Here is a 21794-nt window from a genome sequence, read left to right as displayed (position 1 = left end):
AACAACCGATAGCATTGATATCGACTGCCGGTCCCTGTGCAAGAGCAGCTGAGGTTTTCTGTGCATGCCCTCTGACAGCTTATCGTTGTTCCCTGTGAGGGTGCTGGGACAATTTACTCAGGGTCGCTGTACAGTAGCAACTGCGGGTCCCCGTACCAATGAACCGGTAGTTGGTTTAAGCTAGCCAATACACATAAGGTCTATACGGCTGTCTTTTTTGTAAATGCCCATGTGAATAAGCCATGTGCTCATGGATGGGCCCTGTCTTAGACAAGGATTCGAGGTCAGCGGCCAGCCGCGCCGGAGCCAGTTCTGTTTCCGGGTCTGTGCGCGCGACACAACACCAGAGGACGGGCAGAGACGACCGACGGTCCATCAGACCGCGGGCGCCCGCGGCGGGGGACACCAAACCACGGACGACCCTCCTGCGGAACATCCTTGGACACGCCGTGGGAACCAACGACTGCGCCGGCCATGAAAATCAGACCTCATTATGATGAGTTAATATCAACGCCAAAAAAGCATAATTGGACTTCGCGCTTTTTTTAGCAATATTCCTTTATTTCTACATTACCGAATTAAAGTTAGAGCGACTAGGGCTGTATGTTTAAGTAATAACCGGTACCTACATACCTACATAAATGTTTAGTGAATCCAATTCACATCGAGCTCGTGCTAGATGATGAACTAAGTAAGCCTCATGCATATATAAATGTTTTACGCATTTAGGATAGGACGTGATGGTTCCATCACGGATCACCTAACGTGATCCGTGGTTCCATGATGGCCAAGTATGGAAACACACGAAGACCGTTTTGGATAAAAGCTTAAGTTAAATATATGGATCTTAGCTTTCCATTTCAAATGTGATGAAAATATCTTATGATTTGAGAGAAATTAACAAGACTTAAAGGTATCCTTCTTCCATCAGACTAAAATGGCAATCTTCACCTCAGTAGAATCAGCTAACCTTCTCGCACTTACAGTGGAAAGGAGTCGAAGAGATTTCCCGCCTCGGGTTTTCGCAAGAAAAAAAAAACTTGCACAAAAAGCGGCCAATCGCAAAGAAACTTTCAGTACCCTTGAGTTGATCAATTTTACACATACCCTGAAAATTTCATGACCCTGACCCAAATGACCTTTGATCTGTGACCTATTTCTCGAGACCATGTTTGGCCGGAATCGCGATCCCGCGTGTGTCGGCTCACATTATCCCGCGTTTCCAGTCTTTTGTGGTTTTAAACGTTCAACTATGTGAAATGATGTTGGTCCCGTGTATTATGGTGAGTGTCTAGGTCACGCGAAGGTCAGGTCAAGGTCATTGACCTTTGATGACCTCGGTTCACTTTTTCGAGCCTTTCATGTTTCTAGGGTAATTGTTCAGCTGATTTCGACTTTGGCTCCCATTTGAATATTTACGAAACAGTCTTAGTGCCTTCGTAACATATCACAAAGCTATCAGTGGTGGTTGAGACCTAGTATGGAGCAAGCCAGCAGGACGCCTACCTACTGGTTGACCTGACAGCTGACCTGACCCGACCTGGCTTAAATGCATAAAGACATCATCTGTGATCAAAACTAACGTGAAATTCGTGATCTGCACCCCGTAAAACCCCTTTACAACCTTACTTTACGAACGTCCCGATTTTCCAGACTTTTGGTTCATTGACCTGACCTGGAAGGTCAACCAATGACCCAGGACCTCAAAATTGGGATCATTGGCTTCCTCTCATTACGGGCAACACGTTCTTTTTTCGCGAAGCTCTAGCTCAAAAGGCCGAACGGCAGGGGGTCTAACGGACCCTCCCCCTCCCCCTATGTTATACGCCGACAAAACACCAATACGGGCGAGGGTTCAGCCTTAATTCAACCAATTAAGTAGGCAGCTACATCAAACTTAAACCTCCAGGTAGGGCGCTTCCAGCCTAAGCGTGTCAGTAGGTTACACAGCTGCATCCGCTGCAATAAATCAATTTAGATCAGACTGGCACTCCCGTCTCCTCCGATAACTACCAGTGCCTATCAAGTAGCATCAATATGCCAGGCAACTCCTTAGTCCAAAGCAAATCGGTCTACCCCGGGGCGTTGAGACTTGGACAAAGGTTAAATTGCAAACGCGTCTTGATGTGCAGCCATTTAGCAGCGACAACCTGCGGATACGGTGGCCACTGAGTCAAGGTGCTAACAGCAGCCAGCTCAGTGCACCTCCCACTATCTGCCCGAGCGCCGGAGCGGGGCGGGGCGGGGCTGACAGGCGGGGCGGGGCGGGGCGGGGCGCCGCCTGGCGGAGTCGTGGCCGCCGCCGCCGGAGAGAAAGCGGCCCGGAGAGCGGCCGCTGCACGGCCGGTCAGTGAGGCAGCGTCAGCGGCACGGGCCGCGCTCAGCTCTCCAGTGGGCCGCCAGCGCGCCGCACGCCCGTGTCTCGGACCGCCGTCCACCGCGCCACCGCCGAGAGCCGGCCACTGCAGGACACCCCATCAGGTAACGGCAGACGACCGGCCGCCGGTCCCCGAGCTGCCAGAGCACGGGCTCGTATATCAGAGTCCCTTGGTCATTAAAGTCGCACAGGTAGAACCATGCCTCTAGTCACCTACCAGAGTATGTTGCATCCCATGCCGTACTGTTTCACACCACAGGCACTTCACGAACAGACGCACCTTGTGCATCTCCGATAATAATCAGGAGCCAGGATTGTCCTAAACTGTCGGTCGTTGCATTTGCATTTGAATTGAAGTGTTGCGGCAGCTCCCAAACAACCAGTACCTATAGCCACAGACCACCTACAAACATCATCCCCAGTTTGTAACTTAGAGTAATTTACTCATCTTACAATTTTTCACTTTTAACTAGTTCTATATAGTAGCATTCAGCCACAGCATTCAGTTACTTAACTGAGTCAGCAGTCACAATAATTATCTAATGGGCAGCACTTCGTAGTGGAGTGTTGATACACACTTTTGCAGCCAAGAAACAGCGGTCACTGCAGCTTCACTAGAAATTATAAGCCTCTGTGTTTGCCGTCTCAGCTGGGTTGGTGAGACCCTGAGAGCGGCAGAGCTGCCCGTCCCGCTCAGCACCCGCTGAGGATTACGACGGAGATTGTCAGCATTTGGCCTTGAATAAGATAGCCGGTCTTGCAGAAAGAAACACTGCACATGGTGCACTCCCGAAAGCAAATGGGCTACTGCGCAACATGACCCAGTGCGAAGCATTAAGCGCACTTCGATTTGGGGTTCTGAACGATCAAAAGAATCGACTGAAAACCAGACAGAGCCCAGAGAGGAAACTTAATTGCCAGTTTCTGAGTGCATGCCCGTCACTATTGCTTAATCTGATCTTTTAGGACGTGCACCGTTGCAAAACCCACAACGGATGAAAGTTGTCCGCCGTGAATCGTGATAACTGTAAGCACCTTTCCAGCAGGATTGAGTGTTATCAGTTATGCACTGTATCCAGTCGAAGCGCACGTTTAACCTAGCGCCGGAACGAGACCCCAGCGTTGTTTTCTGCCGAGTGGCGGGCGCAAACAGGCCGTGTTTTCTCTCGGCCTGACGTCTCTCTATATCAGCGGCTCATCTCGGGCCCTCTGTCGGACAGAGGCGCCCCTCCCTGGCTCTGCCGGCCCCGCGGTTCTGCTCCCGGACCCGGCGGCGCAGGCTAGCCTTGGCCGACCCATGTAGGCAGCGCCGCCGAGCGGACAGCAAGGTCACCCAATTCCGGCGGCGCGCCGCGCCCCGGGCGGGGTCGCACGCGGGGCCGGGTCGCCCTCAGAGACGGACAGCTCGCCCACTGGTCATGCGCAAGCGCAGCCCATGTAAAAACTAGCCCGACCGCTGCGGCGCCCGAGCCGCAGAAAGTGGCACAAGCTGCTCCGCACACCAGACTGCAGATAATGTAATCACTTGAGCTTTGATAGTTTTGTAAATGACAGACCTCTATTGCAGCTTCCAGATTTGCGCAAAAATGCTTAACTTGAGGAGCACAACTTACATTGGTTCCCTAGCTTAGTAATAAGTAATTATCCTGGCGACATTGGTCCGGTAAAAAGTACAACTTTCAAGCCAGGAGCAAATTTCAGCAATAAAGAACTTTATCCATTGGATGACAGCTCGAACTGTGGCAGCCTGGCAATCGTACCAGTATTGAACAAGATGTCTTTTTTTCTACCCAAAATGACAGAGTTGAGTCATACATCATTGACTAATGAACTGGTCGGCCAGTCCGGCCCACCTATTTGCACCATTCTGCAATCCAAAAGGCTGCTCTGATGACTTGCGCAACGCTCCTAAAAATGACATTGCAGTGCTTTGCCGTCTTCCCTTCTTCCTCTTTCTCAACTCGTTGGCCACTCGTCCATTGTCGGGTTCTCACCAGTGCAGCGTCCACTGGTGTCCAGATGTATGTATGCCTGGATTCAGAGACTCGTCGTCACCTCGACCGGGTCCTTTCACCTTCACTGAGAGATCACCTTGAGCGGGCTGGTGGCTGGGAGGCCGACCGGCCACCGGCGCCGGCGCCGGGCCGTACCGAGAACCCGTCTGCTCGTCACTCGAGAGCCTTCGGAGCCTCTCCGGAAGCCGCAGAGTCGACCGCCACGTCCCGGCTGCAGCACCCGGCCCAGGGGAGTCGGCTGCAGTCACTGGAGTCGACTGTAGTCACTGGAGTGGACTGCAGCTATTGGAGTCGGCAGCAGCCACTTAAGTCGACCGGCAATTAATTGGAACCGGTCGGCAACTGCAATCACTGGAACCACCAACAGCTATTGAAGCCACAGCTACTGGAGCCGGCCGGGGGCTACAGTCAGTAGTCGCTGGAGCCGGCAGGTAACCAGTCACTGGATCCGGCGGCAGCTATTGGAGCCGTCCAGTGAGCACAGTCACTGGAGCCGGCTGCAGCTATAGCGAGTCAGTGGGCCCAATCACATCCGCGGGAGTCGGGTGCAGCCACAGGAGCCGCCCGACTAGCGACTCAAGTGGGCTCAACTAACCAATTTTATATGGCCACCGAGAGCTGACCACAGCACCTGTGAGCACAACCTCAGTTACTGGAGGAGTTGAATCATAGCCGCAGTGGCCAATACCAGCCTCTCGGTAATAAACAGGGGATTAAGACAAATTATAAAAGTAAATTATTTCCCTTGAGTCGGCATCAATCATCCGAGGGAATGAGCAGTGAACAGGTCTCCTGCCAACAAGCTTAGGAAACAGACAAGCTGACAATCAATCTGAGCGAAACCTGTCAACTGAGAGACCTCGAACACTGCCAACCGCATACAGAGTAGTATGCCTTGAAGTTTTCACTGGCCGGCAAAAAGACGCCACCATTCATTATCGGGTGAATGGAGAGCAGGAAGTCGTGTGGGCGACCCCGGAAACAATGGCCTGCCGGGTGCGGTCCGCGCTGGGATCTTCCCAGGCGGCTCTGTGGCCGGTGAGAGGCCCGTTACAGAGACGGGCCACGCTCGGGCGGGCGGAGCCGGACCGCCGCGCACGACCGCTCGACTCTGGACGGTTGGCCGGCGCCCGGGGCGGGGGAGCGGTCCGGTGGCGGCCTTCGGTGCGCGCACCGGCCAGCACCGCGGCGCACTCCCGGCCTCTGCCTCCGGTGACGTCGGCAGAGTCGGGATCGCCGGCCGTGGAATTACCATACCGTCAAGGAGGCCATGAGGCGCTGCGCGGATACCTATCACAATGCCAATCATCTAATGGTATTCATAGTTTTACTGTATGCCTGGCCTATTCAAATACATTAGCCTGAGGGGTGTGGTAATAACTGGTGTAAGCAAAGTGACCACGGTCAAAAACGAATTACCAAGTCAACATTTTGGGATGGCCTCGTTCAAAAAACGGCTAAGAGCTTCGGTCTAGACAATTATTTTATCGTTGGCATACAGTAAAATACATACCAAACTCGGCCGGTGATAAATTTTCAAGACCTCAGTCCTTACTGATTTTTGAACTCGGCCTTCGGCCTCGTTCAAAAATTCAGTAAGGACCTCGGTCTTGAAAATTTATTTACACCGGCCTCGTTCAGTATTATATATAACTGCCTGAGCATACAATGTACGTAAAGATTCATGGATGTATGTCAGCTGGCTCTGAGACGATGCTTTAATGATGCAGGTGCTACTCGCTTAGGTACTCTTCAAAGGACACCCACGTAAAACACCCGTCCAAGGTTAGGCCTTGAAGGGCGCCGCTGCCACTCCGAGCGATCACACCAGCCTGGGGAGCCCCAATTCACGTGCGCCCGTTTACACGGCACTCTACAGCCCCGGGACACGGGGTGTGGGAGGGAGGGGTTGTTAGTCAGCCGTCCGTCCGTCCGTCCGTCCGTCCGTCCGTCCGTCGGTCAGTCGGCTGACATTGACTTTGAGCGGCCACTTTCACCCACGGCCGGCTGCTAGCTGAGCAGCCACCGCGCCGGTGTGCGGTCGGCCGGTGCTCAGAGCCGCCCCCGTGCCGCCCGGCCGGCCGGTCCCTGACCCGCCGGCCGAGGATGGCCGACCACCGACACACACCTGTTCCACCCGCGACAGCCAGCCGCTCGTGCTCGGAGCGGCGCCGGCCAGCGGCCCACTTTCCTCAGTCACCTGGTGACCCCAGAGCGTGCGCCGCGCAATAAACGTCTCATGCGGCCAGTGGGCGGAAGGACAATAACTTGACACTCGACCGGAAAACATATTACATAAAAGTAGATAAGTGCCACAATGACCAAGCCGGAAACCTGGTGAAAAAAGTCGTGCAGGCTGCAGAGTAAATATGAGATAAGGTACTTGGAAGCCAAGCTCGTTTCCTCGGCAGATATGGCATGTTTGGTGGTGTTTTGTTATGCATAACATAGTTATGTTATGCTCTTAATATCTTTTTTACAACTTTACTAATTCAGTACACATTGACATAACTACCCGAGACGAGTAGGCACCCAGGGAGAACGCATTCAGGCACAAATGAGAAATTAGGCCTACCTTCTGTCATGAACGAGAAATTAGGTAACTTCTCACGATCAACTGATAAAACGAGTCTCCTTTAGATGCAAACATTGCATAAATGTAGCAACATACCGTCAATAAACGCGCTAACCCCTTATTCGCCACCTACTTAGGCCTCCTATCAATACCCCATTCCGTAAGATTTCTGACTGCATGCCGGCGCTGTGCGTTATTGTGACGGCCTTTGTTCTGTCTGTGTTTCAGGCTCTGCCACCCGGGCACAATGGCTCCCAGGGTGGTATTTCTGATCGCCGGCACTGGTGAGTAACTGACGCGGCGCGGCTCTGACCCGGGTGGGACTGAGAGAGGGAGCCGTGGGACCTAGTCGAGTGAGAGGGCGGGGTGATAAGACTATTTCCCATGGCTCACAGCCCACAGGCTTGTAGGTTGGCACTTGGCAGGACGCGCAGCTAAGCATGCGGCGCCAGCCATAGCACGGTAAATACAGAACAAACGTTGAGCGAGCTGGGATGTGAGGGGATCGATCAATCGACTGAAGTCACAAACGTATGTAGATATGGCGCTATTTCAGATTTTCGTCAACTCACATATAGGTTCGGAGCATGACTATTGATTTAAACATCGTATCGTGCAATCAAAGTAGGTAAGCAGTCACGACGTGCAGACTCATGCGTCAATATTTTTTTACACAACAGACCGGCGTTGAACGCAAAAGTTCACTCCGGTGTTCACAAGCTGTGGTTATTCAATCAATCAGATTAGTTAACATTTAACAAGCTTTCAAATTGTTAAAGTGATTTTTACGGAGTCATACAGCAAGAATAATAAATCAGCACCGATTTCAATGCTTGATCATAGCTTGATTGATACAAATGCACATTGAAACCCTGGTTAATGTCACTTCGGTGAGGATGATGACAGAAGAGACCGAAGGTTAACCCGCGCACCGACGGGGGTCTGCGCCAACTTAGTACCGACGGGGGGGGGGGGGGCGGATGACCGCCCCCCCTGAGATCTCGAGAACGAAGCAAGATAGCGACAAGCGGCAAACGGCATCGGATACGCACGGTCAAGATCTACAATTTTTACTAAGGTCATTTTCAGGTCAGGTCAAAGATGACGTCACAGGGGTCGAAAAAGTCAAAATGGCGGCGCTAAATATGGAGAGAGTTTTTCTCGAATAACTTTCGAATTAGTCAAGATAGGAACAAACTAAGGGCATCATCGTGATCCTCTCGTCAATCCGCATCGAATGATATATATGTTGACCTCGAAAGGTCAAGGTCAAAGGTTGACCTCAGGTCACGTGACCTCGAGGTCATCATGTATATCATTCGATGCGTCTTGACGAGCTGAACACAATGAGACCATCCACGCGTCTGTATCTTGTTCCTGTACGGAGTTATTGGCCAAAAACCTTTGGTGACCTTTGATGACGTCACATGACCTCACAGCTGCCCAACAGCAAAACAGACCTCAAGGTAGTGAAGGTTGATCGTATATGAAGTCATGTATGGTATATGGGGCCATTCCGACCCGTTTTAGTGGTAAAAACAGGGAGTTGATTTTTCCCCCATTGACTTATAATGGGGAGGTCGCGAAATTGACCTGACCTTAGGTCACCGATATCAAAATTCCGAGATATACAAATTGTAGCTACTAATGACCTAATAACATCCTGCGACTTTCAAAGGCCTCCGACATCTACTGTAGCTCTGGCACGGTGACAAAGTTGCAAAAAAGTGACTTGAGGTTGGGTCATTCAAAGTGACCTGGTGACCTGACCTTGAAAGGTAGGAGGTTCAAACTTGCACACCATGTGTAAAATTGATAAGGGAATAGTCATACCAAATTTCGCGGCTTCCCGCTATTCGCGAAAAACCTCAGGGGGGGGGGCGGATATCCGCCCCCCCCCCCCGTCGGTGCGCGGGTTAAGACGTGCACACAATGAAAGCACGACAAAGTGCGCCGCGTCTCCTCTCGGTGATATAATCGGTCAGCCGGGCGTGTAGCGGGCGTATAGCGGCCGTAGCCACCCTCGCGGCGAGCTGCAGCGCTCCTTACCAGTCTGCCGATCGCCGTGCTGTCCGGGGAAAGTTCACCGTCCGCGCTGGCCTGGGCGTGTCCGCACCAGCTGCGGCCCGGTCCCACCGGCCACAACACGCCCTGTGCAGCACGACACGAGCCGGGGCGACGGGCGCGGCCGGACGGAAAACGGGCCGACACCGCTCCGTGCCGCCGGACGCAGACGGGCCCGACAGCCGGCGGACGGACCCAGCCCGGCCCGGGTCAGACGAACCCGACCGGCCCGGGTCAGACGAACCCGACCGGCCTGGGTCAGACGAGCCCGGCCCGGCCCGGGTCAGACGACGCTCGCACCGCCACGCCGTCCGCGGGGATGCCAGTTGCGAAAAAGGCCAAGTAGGTACCGGCGGCGCCGCGGTGGCTATGCGCCGCTCCCGTGAAAGGTGGCCGCCCGGTTTCGTCAGGGCCGCGCCGCGCCGCGCTGACCGCCAGCGCTCGCCGGCGGCGGTGGCAGGACCTTGGAGCGGGCAGCGCCGGCACGTGTCGCAACTCGGCGGCCCCGGCGCCGGCCCGGTCACCGATGACTGATCGGCCGGCCGGCAGATCCATCGAGGGGTCAGCTCTCCGCGGCTGATCCCTCAGATCAGTTGACAGCGACTGGGGATTGCTCAGAGGGTCAGCACTCAGCAGTGGGCGTCTGATCCCTTAGAATGACCGGCATTGTATGCCAATGACTTATTACAGTCTCTCAGGAGGTCAACGCCTCACCCATAAGACAACGACGAGCGATCGGTAAACTAAAAGTCATCAGCAGAACAGCAGCTATGGAAAGAACAGCAGCTAAAATAAGGTCCATCCGCATACACGGGCCACCAGATAAAGCACGGAATAAATGACGGGTGTCGGGCGACCACCGACTGGTCCTCAGGTGTCATATCGGCTAGTTCAGCCAACGACGGTCAGCTGTCAGAAAGTGTTAGCGACTGAGAATGTGTTCAGTTGCGAACAGGTCCGTAGCTACTGGGAGGGGAAAAACCTCAATGCTAAGTAGAACTACAGTAGAGCGCGTTTGACAGATCACGGCGAGTGGAGACTGCAATAACTCACATGTCAATATCCTGACCGGGAACTGCAGCGCCGCACATTAAACTAGCACCACGGACTTCCAGGCAACCGAACGGTACTGAAAAGCGGCATACAGTGGTGAAATGTGACCAATTCGTGTGTCAACTTGGTGACTAATGGCTTGTTGATCACGTCGTGAGCATAAAATTTTGCTGTCCAAAAATCAATAATGCTGTCTTCAATGGCCTTAATTTATAAACGTCTCATGGGTGCAAATGCGGATAGATATTTATCTATCCGATAGAGAAAGTGTGCTTCCAGTTAGGTTTTTGACAATATCTACCAGATCAGTGTTCTATTTGACGGCTGTTTCAATACCCCATTAATGCTGCCGCGGCCCTGTGACCCGCTCCGGAGCCGGGCGTGGCGATTTGACTGACCAATTGTCCGTTTCCCAGCGCTGCTGGCCGTGTGCCGCGCTCAGGAGCCGGCGGTGGTGTGTATCTGACCGATTCTCCCTTTCCCAGCGCTGCTGGCCGTGTGCCGCGCTCAGGAGCCGGCAGCAGCGCCGAGCGAGAAGGCACCCGCCGCCGGGGAGGGAGGCAAGGCCGGCCGCGACCCGCGCTTCACCGGCGACCCGCAGATCGACTGGGAGTTCGACCCGAACCTGCCGCGCGAGCTGCAGGGGTTCAACATGACCGGCTACCCCTTCTTCAGCCGCGTGCCGCCCAAGATGAAATTCAGCTGCACGGACCGCATCGACGGCTTCTACGCCAACACTGAATACAAGTGCCAGGTGAGGGCCCGGACGGGGCGCATGCGGACTCAGGGACCTAACTGCTACAAAGATGTGGAGATATGATTTAACTATGGAAGTCCAGGACCCGGGTATTTCATAATCCCATTGAGAGTCTTCAGTCGATAAGAATGGGAAGGAAACGTTGCAGATCAAAGGGAAACCCCTTGGGAAACCCCACACTGCTGACCAGAAGGACCGGTTACCTGTTCCGCAACGAGAGTAAGCTTGCTGAAGCGTCTTGCACTAAAGAAGATAATATCTGCCACCTATACCTAGTTATCCTAACTTAAAGTAGACTGGAAAACTTGAAAGTTACTTGAAGACTGGAAACACCAAAATGAGACACTTATGTGTATGCCTAAATAACGCAGGTAACACTTAGCGACAACAAATAAATATTAAGGTAATGTGTTAAGTTTCTTATCTCTTGGCCGTAAAAAAATTGCGCATTGTTCCCTGATGACCAGAATCACGTCTGTCATCATAAAATGCACCCCGCGTCATCCATTCCAAATTTAAATAGATGCCTTCTCTGGTCACGTTACACAGTGACCTATTCAACACCAATATTCCTTTGGGTACTACAAAGAGCACCACGAACGGCAGGCGGAGAAACTGGGGTGTCTGGCGGCTGGCCGGCCGGGCGGCGGCCTGTGTGACCAGCGCACCTCCGCTGTCGGAGAAACCCGTCGCGCCGTGCACCCCGTCACGCCCCGTGCACATGCGGGACGACAGACGTCACCGTGCACTAGAGTCGGCAGTTTTAGCAGTCTATGAAACACAGACAGTTTTCCGAAACATTGACAGTAGGGAAGACCGTTCAAGGGAAACCTGACCATCAGGTCTGTCGACTCTTAAGACCAGCAATAACGAAATCGAGAAAGCGTGCAGAGTAGCTTTCGACCGTGAACGGCGAGCATTGATTGGGCGAGTTTCCACTGAACACGTTTCAACAATCGTAAGATGGCACAAAAGCTAGAAACTATGTATAGTTTCGCATGTTCTTCCAGGAAATGTAGGCATACGACCTCCCCGCTCATTTGGCTCAGTATTGTATAACCTGATTTGCATTGTTCTGATACCAGACTCAGTGAACGACTGAGAGTTCCAGTCTGGCCTGCAGTTATCAACTACAGGTATGGGAGCAGCTTGGCAAATGAAACTAAACCCTTGTCTGCGCTGTTGCAGGTATACCACCACTGCTTGTACGGCATCAGGCAGGACTTCCTCTGCGGCAACTACACCGCCTTCGACATGCGCACCTTCATCTGCCAGTTCGTGAACGTGGTGGACTGCGACAACTCGGAGAAGTACGCCTACAGGTGAGTGTGATCGCAGAGGGCCGGGTGAAGATCCCCTGACCGTGCACTCAGAAAAGCTCAGAATATTGTCCCAGGAGATCGCAGCGGGTCGTCCCACAGCTGAGCGAGCTGAGAGTTTGAAACGCGACACAGGACGGCGGGAATGGTGGCGAACAATGTTCACGATACTAACCTTCATGCCAGGATACAATTAACAAAAATAAGGAGAACACTGAATATCGGGGACTTCGTTCCGCGAACCACCACCAATATGTGAGTACAATGCAGCTTATGGACCATGTTTTACAATGTACCTTTATGTACATGTTTAGGAACATAGCTGTTGACGACTAGGTTATATAAGTTAGGTTACAAATTACATACATATGTTATATAAGTAGGTAAGGTTATATAAGTTTGTGAAAAGTATTTACATAAATCATTAGAGGTCTTTCTTTATCAAATACAGTCCACCGATTACATTCCCAAGTTACTGCTGTGTTCCCGGCCAGCCCCCACTGTCTGCATTGCGGCGGAACCCAGGCCCCGCGCCTAGCTCACTGCATACCTGAGCACGACCCGACTGCAGCCGACACGCGGTACGGAAAACCCGGCCGAGCTCCCTACCGCTGCACAGGGGCGGAGCGACGGACTGTCCGCGTACGGATAGTGGGGAGGGGTAGCCCTCCCCCGACCGACCCCCGCGACCGCTGCGGCTGCAGGGGTGGCCAGAATGCCGACGGAGCGGTATACCAGAGACGAGGGCCGGTTCCCCGAGCTCCTTATCTACTTATACAGTGACTGGTCAGCGGAATGGCATGCCGCGGAAAGGATAACTATATACAGAGAGAGGGGCCAAGGGTATTATGACATACGCAACACAAAGGCAACAATAAAAACACAAGTGCAGCGAGCAAAGTGAACTGTAAGGTTCAACGGGCTTATCCCTTTCGAATGTTAGGATTTGCACATCGGCGCAAGGCGAAGCGATGTGCAAAGCAAATCTGCAGGGTGCGCAACTCAAACCCCTTTCACCTATAGGGTGGTGTGGATTGTTGCTTCATGGGAATTAGCCTCATGGATAATAATAAGTCCCTGGCTATTAGCAGGTAGGGCCCCTTAGCAATAGCATCCTTCCCCGCAATGATCCTCATGACTCGGGTGCCGCATACCAGCACGCTGAATAAGGAATAGAGCATGGAATGGCAGAGGGAGCTCCGGAGCCGCCGCGCTGGAAAGAAATCGTCCGGTTGGCTTATTCTTATCGGATGATGACTGATTTGATGAATAGTGTTTTAGAGTACCCGAACTGCCATGGCCATCGATGCCTATGCCATGCTCGCAAACTGGCCGCTGTAACTTCTGGTATGCAACAGGAACAAGCCTCCATATACTGACTTGCCCGATCCTCTGGACTGACTTGCCCGTGTCTCTGTGTACCAGGAACGAGCCGCTGTACAAGGCCACCACCACGGAGAAGCCGCGTCGTAAGCGTCCGTTCGAGCAGCGCCCGGCGGCCTACGAGGATTACGACTACAACTACAACTACGACGACTACTACTACGACTACGCCGACTACCCGGAGGCAGCTCAAGCCCCCACCACCACCACAACGACCACCACGACGACCACCACCACCACGACGCGTCGCTCGCTGCAGCGGCGGCCCGGCAGCCGACGGCGCCCCGGCGGCGGTCGGCGGCGCGCCGGCGGACGCCGCAGGCCCAACGGAGGCGGTCGCCGCCGGCCGCTGAGGCCCCGTCCGCCGCCGCCCGAGTATGACTACGACTATCCAGCGGAGCAGACGGCCGCGGCTGCGGCGCCCGCCGAGCAGCAGAAGGCCGCCGCGCCCCAGCGGGCCGCCGCCGCCCCGGTCCAGGACTACGTGTACGACTACCCTGAGGAGGAGGTGCCGCCGCCACAGCCGGCCGTCCCCGTCGCCCAGGCCGCGCCGCAACAGGTGAGACCAAAAGAGAACACAACGAAATGCAGAAAAGATTCTACGACAATGCAGCTAGTTGCTCGCAAATAGTTACATGCTTGCAGGTGTAAGCCCGAAAAACACACAGCTACAGTATCACGACCACGCATATCGATGCATGCACACTGAACACTGCAAGCGCAGTAACACCCGACACCACTATAAAAAACACAATACACTTCAAGTCATGCCCGTCACGCTTCGGCGACACCGGACACCCAGACAGACGCCACATTGTTTTCGTCCCAAGAAATCGCAGCATGCGAGCCGCCCTGCCATCGGCTGACAGTCGAAACCCACCTTCAGGCTAGAACGAGACCCGAGGGTCAAACCAGTTTATCAAGACCGCACTGACCGCCTATTGGAATACTTTCACTTGCCATATTACACAATTAAACTTGAATCACAGTGCTTGAAAACGACCAATTTTCCGTGATGATAGTGCAATGTGGATGTAGATGTTCCAAGCACCGAGGAGGGAAAACGAGGTGAGCTGAACAATTATACATAGGTAGGTACGCATGTGTTAATTTACCGAGAATAATGGCCAGGAAGATATGCATGTCCTATTGACAAAAACGTGCGATATCGTTCCAACAAAGTAATCCGTCAGGTTACTGAACAGCCCGCTCAGTAGTCGAGCGATGCGCCGTGTCTGACCAGCCCCGTTTGTCGACAGGCTCGTCCGGCGCTGCGCGGCCGCCCCGGTAGCCGCCGGCGGCCGTCCCGAGTGCGGCCCCAGGCGCAGGAGCCGGCGCCGGCGCCGGCAGTCGAGGAGCCCTCTCCCGCTCAGCAGCAGCCCGCCCTGCCCGAGGAGCCGCCCGTCGACAACGAGGTGCTTGACACGTTCTCGCAGCGCGCGCCGAGCCGCCGGCGGCCGAGCGGACCGCGCCGGCAGGCGGCCGCCGGGTTCGGGCGCCGCCCGGGCCGCCGTCCGGCGCCGCGGCCCACCCAGCCGCCGCCGCCGCCGGCCGACGAGGCCGCCTACTACGACTACGACTACCCCATAGACCTGGAGCCCGTCTCGGCCGACTTCGCCGCCGAGGAGGCGACCGAGCCGCCGCCGCCGCCGCCGCCGGCCCGCGGCAGTCTGCGGCGGCGCGGCGGGGGCCGGAGGAGGCGGCCCGCCCAGTGAGCCGGCCGGCCAGCGGACAGACTGTGTGTTAGTGCCGGGCCGACAGGGGTGGCGGGGGACCGGGCGCCGCCCGCGTCCTCCCGAGACCCGCCGGCAGGACGACCGTCGGTGGCCGCCCGCACAGACGGGCGCGCGACACGCCGGCCTAGTCAATTTCCCTCATGCAGGTGATCGGGGATGAGGCGAGATTGTGAGTAGGGCAGCGCTCATGTACAACCGTTCGCGCGGTGCTATCTTACCGCCGCACGCGAGCGAACGACCAGGGCCTGCCTGCGGTCGGCTTTCACCGTTGGCTGTTACTTGATCCGACGCGTCATCGTACAATGTTTATATGGAAATCGCTGACGGACGGTGGGCGGAGCCGCCGAGTGTACGGTGGCGCCGACCCAATGACGCTATGAATACAGCGTACTTACCAGCCGGTCTCTGCTCCGAGGTGGATGAGTCACCCGCCGGTCCTTGGAAACGAGCTGGGAAGACCAGCCTGGGAAATGATCCCCTCCGTGAACAGCCCGGCGATAAAACCCATGAATATGCCGCTTACCTTCAGGCTTTGCAGATGTTGCAGAACTATCCGTAGTTGGATCTCATCCCAGCCTAGTATTCCGTCTCAACCAAAGGTGTCTGCCCAGGAGTAAAGCCAACTGCTTTGCCTTACGACAGGTCAACCGATCCGAAATCAGCATCGAGACCGGTCCAAAACAAGGCCAGATAAGAGCTCCCCTGACCACAATGCAGGCAGATTTCCACTGAACATGGCTCACCACCCTCCCACCTGGACATCTGGCCCAGCACACACATGTGGTCTAGGATGCAGCACAGTATTATTCCACAACTCGGCCGGCGCTGGCGCGCAGACGGCATACAAAAATCGACCGGAGCCGGCCTGGCTGGCCGCCCCGCACCCCTGACGAGCGCCGCGGCAGCCTCGGCCCACGGACGCGCACCAGCACAAAACAACTCGCCGGCCCGTCACTGCCGACCGCCCACCATCGTAACGGCTACACGAGCAATGACAAAATAAACAACACGCTTTACACAATCACCTGATTGAAAAGGGATAAAATATTGGGTACACACTGCCTACCAGAAAATCGAGCGACGTTTGGCAGGCAGGAAGAGAGATGGTTGCTTCCTAAAAGCTCTGGTAAGGCACCGCTGCGGGACAGGTGCCTCTCTCCTGAACACAGGACCGGACGGCTGGCCGACACAACCGTCCACAATTAGTAAAAGCGGACTGTCTAACACAGGAAGCGCCGTCCTCTTCGAGTTCCGCCCGGCAGCGGCAGTGGCGGCGCGGCCACTCGGGCCGCCCGCCTCTCCGGGCCGTCCGGCGGTCGGCAGGATACCGCCGCCCAGCGGACTGTGTGCGACTGCAGCGACATTCTGCGGCGGCGCCGAGAACCAACGTCCTTCCCCGCGAAACGGCAATGTCACTAGCGCGCGTCACCCTCCTGTAGATCCTGCACAAAATCTACGTGTGTGAACGGAAAGTGGCCGTGTTTACCGTTCAGCTCCCCCTCCCATTGTCCATTGATGTTCATCTTTGTCACTTTGATAATGTCACCGACCTCGAGTTTGAGCGCCGTCTTGTCGTAGGCGTTTGGAACGCGCGCCTTGTTGACCCGAGCGTCGGCTGGAAGCTGGCGCTGAAACGCAACACGCAGGCACGTCAGGACATGTATACAGCATCTATCGTCTACATGAATGATGTAAAATTGCCCGTGACCCATGACCTCAACACCCTAACTGATGAACGAAAACATGAGCAACATAGCTCGGAACAACATAACACAGACGCTGAGTCAAAATGCCTAGGCCTGACTGCAAATGTACGTGGAGCACATGCCGACTCAGTGAATAATCCATGTTCATCCCCAAATAGTCGACTCGGGCGGCGTGCGCTCGCCTCTCCCGGCCGACTCACCTGTAGGTTGACTTTGGGCTTGGCGGCTGCGTCCTTGGCGGCCGGACTGGCGCCGCTGGGCGCGCCCGGCGCCACCGACGGCGTCTCCTCGTACTGGCCGACCGGAGGGTACGGGCACGGGTCAACACCAGGCCACAGACGGGGTGAGGCACGCGGAAAAGGCCACTATCATACAATTATACATCGGGGTGACAGTGGGACATCATACACATTTGAACTAACGTTTTTCAACGTCCTCTACCTGCTTATCACCCAAACTGAGTTGAGCGTCTGTGACGCTAGGTTTTCCGCTCCTCTCAGTCCCGTAACAGGACAGTCAGCGCTATGCTCCGGGACCGGTCTCACCTTCTGTACGTAGGGCACGGGGATGGAGCCGGTGTTTCCGACGCTGTTACGCGCCGTCCACCACTGCTCCTCGTCCTTGGAGATGATGGTTAGCACCTCGCCCCTCTTGAAGGGCAGGTCCTCCGCGTCCTGCGTCACCACAGAGAACAGCACCGTGAGCGAACAACAGGCGTCGGAATTACATGGTGACGCTAATTGTCGCTATCCGGCTAATATGTCGTCATTACGTTCAACTTACTAATCACATGATAAATTGCATTCCTCCTCTACGGTTTTTCTATCCAGAATCTTCGCAAGCTAACTAGATAAATCGATCATGTCATTCACTCGTCTTACAGTAAAATTACAGCTACTGTCACTGCAACGCATCACAATCAACGATCCCGCAGCAGCACTCGGCTGCAGCAGCGAACCCTGTCCCAGTATCAGACTCACCCGTCCCTCGAAGTCGTACTTGGCCGTGACCTTCTCTATCCGTTTGGGCGCGGGCCGGACCAGCGGCGTGGTGTCTAGGTAGTGACACTTGTAGAAGGCCAGCAGACTAGCCAGGTCGGGGAACTTCTGGTCGCCGATCCGGTACTGGACCTGTCCGAGGACGCGCTGAATCAACAGGCGGCCGTGGATTGACCGGGACCCAGCAGCCAACACTCACAACAGCCGTGGACGCTGAGCAGCGCACACGAACACAACGTCGCCCGCCCGCAAACAGCAGCTAGAACGTTAGAAGGCGACAAGAATATATGTAATCTAAATGCGTCACATTTACAAAAGAGCTTGTGCCACACCAGCTGTTACCAGAAGACGTTTGTAAAAGCTAATACTGAAAGCAGCGAGTGCGACAAGTTTGATCGATTGTCCCACTCACCTGGTCGTCCTTCTGTATCTTGTTGATGATGTAGTGTGAGACCTTGTTATCCTCGCGGACACAGAGCACATAGTCTCCCTGGATGCTGGTGGAGTCTCTGACGAGGAACACGCCCCCCTCTCGCTCGGACATGAGCAGGTCGGTGGCGTCCTGGCGCGACATCTGACCAAAGTACCAGCTGGAACACACAGCCAGGCCACTCGGTCAGTGCGGCGGCGGTGAGACACCTCAGACCTATCTGACAAACTAGAAGGAAGAAGGCTAATACAAGCCTCATTGAAAAAATTAGCAGGTACATGGTTGTTGTCCCCGACCGATGCCGAGTAGCCGGCCGGCCCGCGTGGCTGCCGAGCCGGGCTCTGCGGCCCCGTGGCGCCCGAGGCGTGTCTGACCTATTGAGGTCGTGCGCGGGGAGCGCGTTGATTGGTCGCTGGTGTCCCGTGCCGCGGGGCACCAGCGAGGTGATCTCGGGAGGGTGAGCCGTAGGCTGGTTTAGTGAGTTATGCTGTCTGGTGGGGGGGGGGGCGGAGTGGAGCTGAATTTTGGAGTTAATTGTGAGAAGTGCCAATAAATCTCCATTGGTTAAACTCAGCGGCTGTGACGAGAAGTGAGAGACGGAAGTGACGGAAGTGCGTGGAGTGACAGTAGGCCACAAACGCGTGTGACTTTGACCCGTCCTACTTCCGGGGACCTCGGCATTTCTCAGCTCATTGGGGTGTGTGAGGGAGGGGGGCGGCCATCGGTGTTTCGCCATCGAAACACCGAGGGCTTAACTCGTTTCCCGTGTTTCGCCATCGACACCGGGAAAAGGAGCCTCTTTCCATACAAGGGGTGCGGCCAGTCGGCTTCGGCCAACCTCGCTATCGAGGCGTCGAAGTATCGATAGATCTGTCTGCTCACGGCGCCCTCGCCACTGAGGATCTCTGATCAGGCAGCGACTGTCGCCTTCCTAACCGATCCTGTCCCAATTTTCGATCTCCTAATCCCCCTCAGCCAGTGACAAAACCAAAGTGTCGCCAGTGCATGTGAGCCAGAGGACATCGTGGCGACATTGGCAGTGCTGAGTTACCTTCATTAAGTGTTTGTCTTTGATGAACTCTCAGCAGTGCCAAAATCACAGCAGCTAATTCATGCCTTCGGCAAATTACTTGTAGAAGTTGATTGAAACTTGAGAGGAAAAGACAGGATCAGAAGAGGGGCCAGACTGGCATAAGCCAGGAGCTCACCTTGATCTGTCATGTGGATCCAGTGTTGCAGCCATGGTTTATACACTCACACTTCCAGATAAGGTACCTGTAACACAAACCCATGGGCTATAGAATTTAGAGACAGTGAGCAATGCTGTGACCACATCTGGTCCCAGTCAATCACAGCTATACACCACTAGCAACAAAGGTTAATATATCATGTTCCCAATTTCTGTCTATCATGACATATTTTGCTTTCCTTGATAGAAACAAGCAAACATTGTCAGTTGTCACAATCTGAGTTAACCTGTTAAACATCCACTCATTTTCAGCCAGTTTGCTTCCCTGGTAGGCATCACTAGACAGCATTTTGCATCTCAATAAGTAAGATCAGATATTCAGTATATCTAATATAACAACGATGAGCAGGAATTGCTTGCATTATCAATTAATAATTAATTTCACTGTTACTGATAAGCAGGTTTACAGTTTTACACTATTTTGGTGGAAAGGTCAAGCAATGGAGTCTGAAACTGGCTCTGTCACCTGTTTTCCCATCCGCCCAAATTTTACCTTAGTATGCACACAATATTTAAATATCTGCACAATACCTACTTAAACAATATTTGGAAATTCTTCTACTAATAAAATGGAATATCTAAGAAAAGTTAATCTTAGATGACTGACTTAGACTAGCCTTAGATGGTTTAGTTCTTGGTTTAGTTATCTATTGTATGTTCAAAATGTGAGCATTAACATTGAACAATTATGTAGCAAAGCCATTGCATTACCACAACAGCATAAAAAGGGAATCCATCTATCAATCAAAATCCAAAGCTCAGGCATCACTTACTTGGTTTCCTATGAAAAATACAAGCTTATAAGTTATTTAAATACTCAATATTGCTAAAATGAAATGAGCCTAGAGAGCAGTGAGCATGATAAAATAGCTTCCACCAAAGGATGTGTATCTATATTGACTTATGGTTTATTTACTAACTTTGTTGCACTTTTGGTAACCTCTTTATGGTTTGAAGAAACTCTAGACCACACATGACCCCATCAAGTCAGGGTAGCAAAACTTACCACCACCTACTTTTAGTTACATCCAGTACAATTACCCATGCAAAAATTACAAATTTAATATATCTCATCCAGAGCAAATGGATTCAAAGCATTATCAATATATTTGAGGTGATGCATTTACAAAAAAGATACCTCAACCTAAGAAATATCTATTAACACTTATTATTATTGAAAGCTTTTGTACCTTATCAAATGTATCTAGATGTAAGTGATATGACACACACTTTTAAATAGTAGGGTTAAGTAGGTAGGTACACTCGGGGGCAGATTGATGTTCCACCACTCCCTACCCATCGGGCTCCCATGGCTCAGCACTGGCTGCTGCCAGTGGCAGCACTGGCAGCACTGGGACTTGCAGGCAGTGCTGAGCAGTGCTGAGGGCAGGCAACACTGGCAGCAGCCAGTGCTGAGCTATGGGAGCCCGATAGGTAGGGAGTGGTGGAACATCAATCTGCCCACGAGTGTACATACCTAGCGAACATAATAATCATAATTTTGCCCATGCCATAGGTACCTAATCATTTACATATATCAAACGAACAAAAAAAAATGAATTTGATTATTTTGCAGAGCACAAAATTGTTTGAAGGACAAGGTTTTACAGGCATAAATAATTATGTAAAACAGTGAAATCCAGCAATGCCGAAGCAATTAACACGCAATATAAGCATAATAGCACGCAATATAAGCAATATAAGCAGAATAAACTCATCAATTAATAGATAAGAATGAATGAAAAATATTATATCAAATAAGCATGTCAGATATCAACAATCAAACACTAGATAACTAAAGCCAGATATTTCGAGTTGAGTTTACAATTCAAATTACATCATACTCCTTGTCCTGGCGCTCATATGCAACTTTATGTTGTTGCTTTTACCTGAAAGCAGAGCAAGTGAAAAGATATATTCACTTGGATCCTTGCTTATGACAAAAAGATAGAAAAACGTGTCGCTGAAAAATATTTAGATACACTACACTTTAGACACTATACGCCTTGGCTTCTCCAAAGAGGAATATGTGCAAAGCGAATTGATATCCATTTTTGACGTTTATCCCGCAGCTTAGACAATAACAAAATATGGTAGCGAACGGAAAGTATTACTCTATTTGCCTTCAGAAA

At 53.1% G+C, this 21794-nt stretch overlaps 2 protein-coding genes across 4 annotated transcripts; one reads left to right on the top strand and one right to left on the bottom strand.

Annotated features, from left to right (window-relative positions):
* Window positions 1–2303: 2303 nt before the first annotated feature.
* On the top strand, window positions 2304–15676 carry LOC122382785 (basic proline-rich protein-like). Its single transcript, XM_043368581.1, has 6 exons — window positions 2304–2481; window positions 7196–7251; window positions 10570–10838; window positions 12030–12163; window positions 13586–14102; window positions 14803–15676. The coding sequence occupies exons 2-6, from the start codon at window positions 7215–7217 to the stop codon at window positions 15256–15258; spliced, it is 1413 nt and encodes a 470-aa protein (XP_043224516.1). The 5' UTR covers window positions 2304–2481; window positions 7196–7214; the 3' UTR covers window positions 15259–15676.
* A 389-nt stretch (window positions 15677–16065) lies between these two features.
* Window positions 16066–21698, bottom strand: LOC122382786 (adapter molecule Crk-like). Of its 3 annotated transcripts, none has more exons than XM_043368582.1 (7): window positions 21552–21698; window positions 19622–19688; window positions 18396–18573; window positions 17966–18115; window positions 17531–17659; window positions 17186–17278; window positions 16066–16907 (listed from the first exon to the last, which is right to left on the bottom strand). In XM_043368582.1, exons 2-7 carry the CDS (start codon window positions 19654–19656, stop codon window positions 16695–16697), a joined length of 798 nt encoding a protein of 265 aa, XP_043224517.1. In that variant the 5' UTR covers window positions 19657–19688; window positions 21552–21698; the 3' UTR covers window positions 16066–16694. The 3 variants fall into 3 exon arrangements, with proteins under 3 accessions (XP_043224517.1, XP_043224518.1, XP_043224519.1); XM_043368583.1 differs by having other exon boundaries at window positions 21500–21669; XM_043368584.1 differs by lacking the exon at window positions 21552–21698 and adding an exon at window positions 21507–21540.
* Between the last annotated feature and the right edge of the window lie 96 nt (window positions 21699–21794).

The sequence above is a fragment of the Amphibalanus amphitrite genome, unplaced genomic scaffold (assembly GCF_019059575.1).
Source record: "Amphibalanus amphitrite isolate SeventyFive unplaced genomic scaffold, NRLGWU_Aamphi_draft 000146F_arrow, whole genome shotgun sequence".
Lineage (NCBI taxonomy): Eukaryota > Metazoa > Arthropoda > Thecostraca > Balanomorpha > Balanidae > Amphibalanus > Amphibalanus amphitrite.
The sequence above is the reverse complement of the archived record's forward strand: the minus strand, read 5'-3'. Positions and strand labels throughout refer to the sequence as shown.